At 40.4% G+C, this 10,038-nt stretch overlaps 1 protein-coding gene across 1 annotated transcript in view; it reads left to right on the top strand.

The window, feature by feature from the left end:
- LOC138172277 (C-type lectin domain family 4 member G-like) overlaps positions 1-333 on the top strand; it is a 16,773-nt gene extending 16,440 nt beyond the window's left edge. Inside the window, exon 9 of the mRNA XM_069101961.1 lies at positions 6-333. Coding sequence (XP_068958062.1) covers positions 6-114 — 109 coding nt within the window. The 3' untranslated portion in view covers positions 115-333. The remainder of the gene's footprint in view (positions 1-5) is intronic.
- Positions 334-10,038: the final 9,705 nt, after the last annotated feature.

The raw sequence follows: 10,038 nt of genomic DNA, 5'->3' as shown, positions 1-10,038 counted from the left end.
GACAGCCAGGGAAAGGAAAACTGTGTCATGATGTTGCATCATGGCAAATGGAATGACTTTACATGTGACCTATCATCTGACAACTGGATCTGTGAGAAGAGGCAGATCTGTTGAGCTTCACCAGTGAAAGAGTCTAGGAGGTGGCTCACTGGCTGAATTCCCTCCATCTACAATCAAGTCATCATGGAACATCTGGTGCCCAGATATGGGCCCTGAATAGAATAATAGGCCCTTGTACCCTCTGGACCATAGATCCCTACAATTAAGCAGTGTTATGGGGTTAATAGGCTTATATGGGAGACCAATAAAGTATTTTTTCTCTTTGTCAAAAGATTTGCCCCTACTGTACTGCCTGGTCCTTGCATTCTGCTGAGCTGGAGGAATATCTGCGGAAGAGAAAATATTTACTTCTGGTGACTGATTCCCTTTTTTTTCCCTAGGCAGCCCCAGCTGGACCTCTTGCTGTCTCAGGGCTTTCCAGTGTTGGTACAGCCCCAAGGAAACTAAGAAGCACCCCCCCCAATTCCTACCTTCACTATAGTCCTCCCCTATACTCCCTCAGGTCAAGCTACTTAATTTAGCAATGGAGAGACACAATTAACTAATCAACAAGCATTCATTAAGTTCCTACTTTGTGCCAAACATTATGTTAGGTCCTGTAGATACAAAGACAAAAATTAGAACAATTTTTGCTCTCAAGGAGCTTACATTCACTGGGGACAGTTTGGGCAATGCATACATACAGAATTATAGACAGAAAAAATACAAAGTAGCCAGGAATCATAAGACCCTAGATCAGAAGCTAGAAGGGACCTCAGAACTCATTGAATCCAACCCCTTCATTTTCAAATGGGGAAACCGAGGCCCAGAGAAACTAAGGTTCTTGAACAAAGTCACAAAGTAAACATCAGAGGTTCCATTCAAAAATAGGTCCTCTGATTTTTAGGTCCATCTCTCTTTCTGTTATATTGGAGGGGAAAGGGAAGGATCAGGAAAAGTTTTATGTTGGAGCTGGTACTTGGGATGACTCTTCAAGGAAGTAAAGCATTTTATGAGCCAGAGGTGAGAAATGAGTGCATTCCTGGCATGAGTAATGGCCAGCGTAATAGAAATGGTACATATGGAGTCATATGTAAGGAATGGAAAGTAGGACAGTTTGTCTAGAGTGTAGAATGGATGGAGAGGAGGACATATGATAAAACCTGAAAGATTGGTTGAAGTCTGTCTGTGAAGGACTTTAATGGCCAAATAGACGAGCTGATATTTTGTTTTAGAAGCAAAAGGAGGGAGTTGGTATTTGAGGAGGGAAGTAACATTGTCATATCCATATTTGTAAAAAGTCACTTTGGCAACTATGTGGAAGATGGAAGATCAATTAGAAGGCTGTTTCAATAGTCCATATGAGCAGTGATATGAGCCTGAACATAGATGGTGGTTGAATAAATAGAGAGGGGACTCATTTCAAAAGATGGTACAGACAGAGAGAGTGATGGCAAAATTAGGCAACTGATTGGATGTGTGAGATGAGGGAGAATAAGAAATCAAAAATGTTGCTGAGTCCTGGAACTCTAGTCCTGGAGACTAGAAGAATGGCAGTGTCTTTGACAGAAACAGGAAAGTTTAGGAGAGAGGTGGGTTGAAAGGAAAAATAATGAGTTCTGCTTTTGACATGTTGAGTTTGACATGTTTATGGGATAGCTTAGTATCTAGTTGGTCACAGATTAATAGAACATTGGTGCTGGGAGAGATCTTAGAACAAAGAATGTTAGATTTCAGAACTCTGATCAATGAAATGACCAATCATCACATCAGAGGATAGATAATGAAGAGGTGGGAACCTCTTAACAGAAGGGTGATAGACTAGAGGTGACAAGTGAGACATACAATTTCAGACATGGCCAGTGGATGTATTTTGTCCAGCTCTATTTATTTGTTATGAGGGATGGTTTTATTGGAGGAAGAAGCTAAGGTAGCAAAAGAGATGCAAAAATGAAGGAAAAGAGCAATAATAAAATTTTAAATACAAAAATAAAAAAGTTCAGAATTTTGTTACTACTGTGTTAAATTTAATATGGATTTAAAAACAAACAGTATATAACAAAAGCTTGCCATTTCATTTACAATTTTTTGTTGTTGGTGATTGTTGCGTTCATAACAATTGTTTTAATTTAAAAGTACAGGAATGTCAGAGCTAGAATGGGACCTTAGAACACAGATGTCAGAATTGGGAGAAAGGATCTTGGAACATGAGACCTAGAATGACAGCCCCAAAGTACCACAGAACATGGAATGTTAGAGTTGGGGGGGGGGGGGGAACACAGATAAGTAATGATCTTTTTTTTTATAGCAATCAGGGTTAAGTAACTTGCTCAAGGTTACACGGCCAGGTGTTTATGGGTGTGGGGCTAAGTATCTGAGCCCGGATTTGATTCCCAGGTCATCCCGACACTGGAGACAGTGCTCTTTTACTCGCTGAGCCACTGTAATAGTAATGGAATATAAAGATCCACCTGTATTGGCTTGGTTTTCAAATTGATTGTATTAAAACCCAGAGCTTGTGAATCCCACTTGTGGGATGGACTTGTTGACATGAAAAGAGAGGGCTGAACTGGGAGGAGCTGGTGACGTAAATTTAGAGAGACACAAGAAAAGAGAGAGGCAGAAGAACTTTTTGGAAGCAGCACCTTTGGAGGCAGAGAGAGACTGAGACGATTGCTGAGGACCACTTTGAATTGCCCAGGACTTTTGAGAGCTGCCACCCAGAGCTGCCAAGGACTGAGGAGACATGGCTGTTATGCTGGTACTTTGTCTGTCTGTTTTGATGTTGTTTTGCCAGATTTGTCCACTGGTGAAGGACAATCCTGTTGTTGCAGAATTCTGGGAATCTTGCTGTTGGTTCAGAGCCCCAGAGACTGTTCTGCAGACAGAGAGTGAATTCTGTCCACTGGTGAAGGACAGTGCTGTTGTTGCAGAAGTCTTGGAACCGGGGCGGCCAGGTAGCACAGCGAGTAAGAGCACCGGCTCCAGTGTCAGGATGACCTGGAGATTGAATCCCAGGCTTAGACACTTACCACCCACCCAGAAACACCTGGCCATGTTACCTTGAGCAAGTTACTTAACCCCAATTGCTTAAGGGCAGCCAGGTGGCTCAGCAAGTAAGAGCACCGGCTCCAGTGTCAGGATGACCTGGGGATCAAATCTGGGCTCAGATACTCAGCACCACACCCAGAAATAACTGGCCATGTAACCTTGAGCAAGTTACTTAACCCCGATTGCTTTAAAAAAAAAAAAGAAGAAGTCTTGGAACCTTGCTGTTAGTTCAGAAGCTCTGAAGAAGGATTTTCTTGTTGTATGTTTACAGAAATCCTGGAAGAGGGTTTTGCTAATGTTTTCAGGGGTCCTAGGACTGTTCTGCAGAAAGAGAATGAATTAATGAAGAGACTGGCAATGTATCTTGTGGCCTTGCTAAGCTTTGTCTCCCCAGGAACAAAGATTGCTGAGAACTTGCCTTGTGTCAAGATGAAGAAAAGACCTCCATTTGGGCATTAAATGCTGTGCTTAAGCTTGTTGTAACTGGGGTAGATTCAATTGTGATCCAAGGGTGGAGAACTTTTGACCTTTTTGTGCTCTGTGATTAAACAAATGAATGTACTTTACTTATGATTGGAAACTAATCTCCATTTGAGAAGAGGGGCTTTGTGATGGACTAAATGAATGTACAGCCTAGGGATGGAGCAGTATTTAGAAGAGGGACTTTGTAATTGATTAAATGAATGCAATGTCCTGGGGTGGGGTAGTATTTGATTAAATCAGGTAGTACTTGGAGATTATTGAGTCACACTTAGTAAATGCTGTTTTTTGAATGATGTCATATTTTTATCTTCTCTGTTCTTAATTTTTCACTCACCTACGCTGGTATTTTGAACCTTGGGAAGTTGCCTTTGCTTTACATTACAGGCACCTGGCTGCCCCTAAGCAATTGGGGTTAAGTAACTTGCTCAAAGTTACATGGCCAGGTGTTTCTGGGTGGGTGCTAAGTGTCTGAGCCCAGATTCGATCCCCAGGTCATCCTGACATTGGAGCTGGTGCTCTTACTCACTGTGCTACCTGGCCACCCCAAGTAATGATCTTTTGACAAAGTTCAGGACTCACTTGAACCAAGTTCAATCATGAGAACTTCACAGCAAGCACTCTTTGATTAATACTTCTTCCCCCAAGTTTCCCTTGGGAGCACCAAATTTTACTTTGTCTAAGTCTTCACACACAAAAAGAAAAGCACTCTCTGCCCTCATTCAAGTATTTAAGCTAGCAATACATTAAATGTAGGACAGAATTTAATTTTTTTTGAAGGCAAGGTCTCAAATCCAATCCTATAAGCAGTGAAGACACTTCCTCTTTACTTTCCATTAGATACTCACCTTTCTGAATCAACCCTTTTTCCTGAGTCTCATATTTCTTATTTATAAAATGGACACAGAGTGAAGGAGTTCATTATAGAGGTTGGTGTGGAGGTTTACTCATCCCAGTCACATGATCTCAGAATTGGAAGGGTCCTCAAAGATCATAAAGCATAGGAATTAGAAATAGAAGAGAAAGTTGAGTACATTTACTCTCTCCTCCATTAATTTTTACAGATACGAAGGATGAAGTTCAGAGAATAAGTGACTTACCTAACCAAGGTTACACAAGTAAATAGGTCCTCCAGTTCCACATCTAGTATTCTTGTTTTTCTACCATAGCTATCTCTAGCCCAACTCCCAAAGGTATGTTAGTATGTTACTAACTTGGTAGCTAGGGGGTGCTGTAGTGGATAGAGTGCTTGGCCTGGAGTCAGGAAGGCTCATCTCCCTTGAGTTCAAATCTGGCCTCAGACACTTACTAGTTGGGTGACCCTGAGCAAGTGAATTAACTGTTTGCTTCATCAAATAAATGAGTAAAATGAGTAATCAGTAAAATGAGAGGGAGAAAGAAAGGGCAAACCACTCCAGTATCTTTGCCAAGAAAACTTCAAGTGGGGCCATGAAGAATTGGTCATGACTGAAACAACTGAATAACAACATATTCCTAACTTCCGTCTTTGATGCCACCTGTCACTAGATTTCCTATAGGAAGGAAGCTCATATACAATTTAGCAGAGGCCTTCTGGAAATAATAGCATCACCCAAAGTATTTACCCTGATGTGAATTTTGAGTCACTTGCCTTGGTAGGTCATCTGGGGAGAAATCTTTGGGCAGGGGCCTACTCTATTCCCCATGGCTTACACTCAGCCTACTCTGTCTTCACATGACTATGTTCCTGCTCCCTGCACCGGGTTTCACAGAAGAATTTAGAAAAGCTAATTGTGACAATGAAATGTGGAAATGAATATATAATAGTAAATCTAGCACTAGGAGGAACTTGGCAAAGCCTAGCATGCTGTACCCAAAGAAACCCCCTTCCTGTCCCTCCACCCCCCAAATTAAACAATGATTAAAATGTTACATGACTGCAATTTTCACATCCCCAAGTCCAAGGCCCGCCTGCTCAATCAGTCATATGCGGGTGAGAAAAAGAGAAAGAACAGCTTAGTTTCTTGGAAAACAATGATTAACTGAACCCAGCACTCTAGGGCAGTGTACAAAAGGCCTTTTATCTCCTTTACCCTTGGCCCTCTGCCTCTTTTAATGCAACTTAAGGTTGTGATAGGGTTTTTTAGCTGTCTAGTCATGCTGTTGACACATGATGACCTTGCAACCTACGAAACCCACCTCCATTACCAATCTGAGGGAATCTGAGCAACAGAAGTTAAATTAAAAAAATAAACTTAAATATATAAGGGCTTAAATATGTAAGTGCTTCTCCAGTTAGCTGTATGGATGGCAGGTGGATGATATCTGAAATTTCAAAGAGTTAAATAGCCTGTGGCAGGGATGGGGAACTTGTGGCTTCAAAGCCACATGTAACCCTCTAGGTCCTCAAGTGTGTCCCTGTAATGGGAATGTAAATTTTAAAGATCTTCCCTGCCCCTAGGCTAAAGTGCACCTGGAGCCTGGGGTGGGAGTCTTGTTTTTCAGTAGATACTTTTTGATTGGCCAGTGGGTCAAAAAGGTTGTTATATTCTCTGAGCCAGGAGAAGGCTATATAAGCCCTGATGTGAGGCTTTGTTTTGGGGCTCACTTTGAGAAGTGTTCTGTGATTTGATATGGATTCTGGGAAGCCGTTGTCCTGAGCCCCCCGGCTTTGAAAAACCCCAGATGTTGAAACCCAGATGTTGACTGGGTATGGATGTAATGGTTAGACAGTTTGAAATCTGTCTACTAGATATGTTTCTGTCTTGATAATTCTGTCTGTGTACTTTGAAGTTCGGGGTGCTGACCTTTTCCCCTGAACAAGGTAAACGATATATGTCTGACTGATTAAAGTAAGCTTGTTAACCCATTTTGAGTTGCTTTCCTTTATCAAAGCAGATCCAAGAACCTGTGGTGGCAGCAGATCCTGAGGACCCTTGGGGTGCTTGCTGCTACAGTCCCTTAGACAGAAAGAAGGATTCTGTAAAGTTTGTCCAGGGAGTAGTGAGTAGTGGTTTGTCTGAGTTAATGCAGGTTGTAAAGAATAGAAATAACATTTAAACTAATATCCCCTGACACCCATCCTTCTAAAAGCAAATTGTAGACTTTAATGGTTTGGTAGGTTTGTGAGTTCTTGACCCTTTACCATGCCATTTTGTCCAAAACAAATCCTTAGGGACACTATCTGAGGTACTCTGAGTGGGGGTGAGTTAGTCTTACCTAAGAGGCAGAAACATGGCTTTCCCTAAAAAGCTGTGTTGAAGGTAGAGCAGGGAGCATGCAATGTGAAGAAAAAAGGATTAGTGATGGAGGTTGACTTCATGGGCTTCCCAGCTCATTATATCTCAAGAGTGTCACCTAGTGGTCAGAAAAGTATCACAACCTTTGGCTGAATGAAAAGATGCTTTTCAAGAGGGAGGGAGATTCTAGTTCTAGTGTACTTCTACCTGGTTAGATCATATCTTGTGTCTTGGGTTCAGTTACGGCGTCTAATGTTTTTAAAGGCTGAAAATCTAGAGAGTATTCAGAAGGAAACAGATAGGATTGAGAGGGGATTTGGAAAGCAAGTACAAAGGTTTGTTCTGGCCAGGTGGAGGTCCACCTCATCCTCTGAAAAAAGAGGAAGGGGGGAGAAGATGAATGAAGATATTGAAAAAGCAATTTAAGGAACAGAGGAGATGTGTTAAGAATGCTTTTTGCCAGAGGAAGCTTGCTAGGAAAGTAGGAGGTATGGACATCCACTAAGAGAGGTGAGATTGTTATGAAGTTGGGAGCTGAGAGAGAATGTCTAGAATCTGCTATAGAGTCTACCCTAGGAAGTGAGGCAGCAGGATATTAAAGACCTAAATACACAGGTAAAGTAGAATTAAAGGGTTTTAATACTATACTTGAAATAACTACTCCTTAACTTAGTGGTAGAGTCGAAATTGATTGCTTAAACATCAATTGACGAATTTAAGAGAATATTCTAATAATATTACAGATACAAAAAGCTCTTGCTCTAATCATTCTGTAATCATAAATCACAAAATATCTATAATTTATTCTAATTTAATGTTATCTTGGAGTCCTTGAGGCAATTTTTGAGATATTTTTTTACTCTAAACTTAAGCACCCCCCTCCCAAAAAAAGAGCATTCTGCATAAAACCATGAACTACCTGCTTTTTTAAAGTGTAAAGGGGGGGACTGGCACAATCAGAGAGAATCTGATATTTCCTCCACATGGAAAAGTCTAGAGAGTTTACTTCTGAGAGAGTAATGGCGATACGTATTGGAAGGACCTTGCAGAGACTTTAGAGCATGTGTAGACATCGGTAGCTATTTCTAGTCTGCCAGCCATGTGGTAGACAGAAGCCTCTTGGACTGGCTGTAGTTTCAAAACAAGAACTAGAGGCACCTTCAAAGGACTTTAGTCATCCTCAGCCCCTTTCTCTTGGTAGACCACACTGCTCTTGATTTGACTCCTTCACTGACCATGTCTGGTAAGAGACAATGCTATGATGGGAACATTGGGCCTTCTCCCTCTGAGACCCACATGTGGCCTGTGAATACAAGCCTTGGAGCTTTGTCTATCTCAGTAGTTATTTTTTTGTCTTAGATAGAGGAATTCAAGACATGTCTTTCACATTTTGGGGAATCAGGAAGTTGAGTCCATGCACAATAAATTCACAGGAGACAAGGAAAAAAATCTCTGGACCTTTCCCATCAATACCTGAGAAAAAGAATCATCAGGCAGGGATATTGCATTTGCACTTGAACTTGGTGGGACTACTTCATTCGTGGAAGCTATGCCAAGTCTGAACTCACTCTCCTCAGAGACTAAGGTGGTAGAGGAAAGAATGTGTTCCCAAGGTGTTAGAGGGAAATGTTTGTACTTTTGATCTTGCCATATTTTTCTAAGTATATATTCCTTGGTAAAAAGCTAATTGAACTTTAAGTGGTTAAATGTAACTGGGACATTAGTCACTCACTGGTGACTAACATTAGGGGAACACAATCAAGGGGTGGCTCAAGATAATGGTACTAAAGAAAAGATGCTCTAACCCCTGGGGGGGGGTCTCTCTGTAGCACTGAGGCTGAGATTTGGCAACCAACTCTGAGATATAGGACTTGATACCTAAGTATAACATAATAAATTCAAATGTTAATTTCCAAACTGTCCAGCTTCTCTGTGCTTCTTTCAGAACTTCCTTCTGTTCTCTTCTTGAATGTCTAAAAAAATGACTCTCTTCTTTCGGGGTTAGGGGAATTACCACTGTCATCCATCCCTGAAACAACAATAATAACAAAAAACAGAAAAAAGAAAAAGAGGAGAAACCTTATGTGTATGTCTCTACATCTTGCATCCATCACATCTCTGTTAAAAATTGGGCAATATGCACCAGATCCTCTGGAGACATGATTGTTCATTGCAATGATCAAAGTTAAGTCTTTTAAAGTTGTTCCTGTTATTCTGTTTCATTCATTTGCCACAATTTGTTCAGTCATTCCCCAATTCTCTAAGAGGTAGCCTCAGGCATCCCTTTGGATTCTAATTATTACTTTTATTTTTCACTTAAAAAAAAACCTTTAAGATTAAGAATGTTGTTTACTTTGTGACTATTCCTTCTCTGGTATTTCCCTCCCTCCTCCACTCTCTTCCCCAGATTAGTTGGCTTCCCAGCTGAATTTTATGTATTTCAATAACAAGGGGCTTGTGTGTATGTGCATATTCAGTCCTCCTTTGAGCATTTCAGATAAAAATGAGGTTCGTCTTATGCTCACTTCCCCTACCCCTTCCTTAATATTCTTCTATTATACACCAATTATGAGAAATATCAAGTTCCCCTTTCTATGTTCTTTCTATACTAGTGTATTCCTCATTTCTCCCCTCTTAAAAACCTCAGAACAGAAGAAACCCACTCCTGAGACCTTCATTTTTCTTATTTAACTTCCTCAATATCCTTTGAAGATATCAAGGTTGATTCTTCTCACAAAATAGAATGTTATCAGTATATCATCATACAGCCCCTTCCAATTGCTAAAATATATTTACCTTTCTAAGTTTCTCTGGACTCATACTTCTATTGGCAAGTCCCTATTCAGCTCTGGTATTTCATCAAAAATGTTTGACATTTGTCTATTTCATTAAAGGTCCAATTCTTGTTCCCCTTCCCTGTAGGATTATAGAGCTATTTTATTAAAAATGCTGTTGATTTTGTAGGTTAATTTCAAAACATTCAACTTTGATGAAGCTATTAATTGTCTTAATTAGTTTCTCTTAATATTCTCTAGTATTTTCTGAGTGGAACATCATCATCAGACAATATACAGAGGGTTTTGTTTTTTCTTTCATTATCTTTTTTTTAATTTTTCATTGCCTCATTACTTTTGCTAACATTTTTAGAACTATATCAAAAAGGAAAATCTATAGGGGGCATTTTTGCTTTACTCCCACAATTATTGGGAAAGCTTCTAGTACATCTTCATTGCATATGGTGCTTGGTTTT

Source organism: Petaurus breviceps, unplaced genomic scaffold (assembly GCF_028583685.1).
Source record: "Petaurus breviceps papuanus isolate PSGF00001 unplaced genomic scaffold, PetGlider_PUasm1.0 523, whole genome shotgun sequence".
Classification (NCBI taxonomy): Eukaryota; Metazoa; Chordata; class Mammalia; order Diprotodontia; family Petauridae; genus Petaurus; species Petaurus breviceps.
This window is presented reverse-complemented; position numbering and strand designations above follow the sequence as displayed.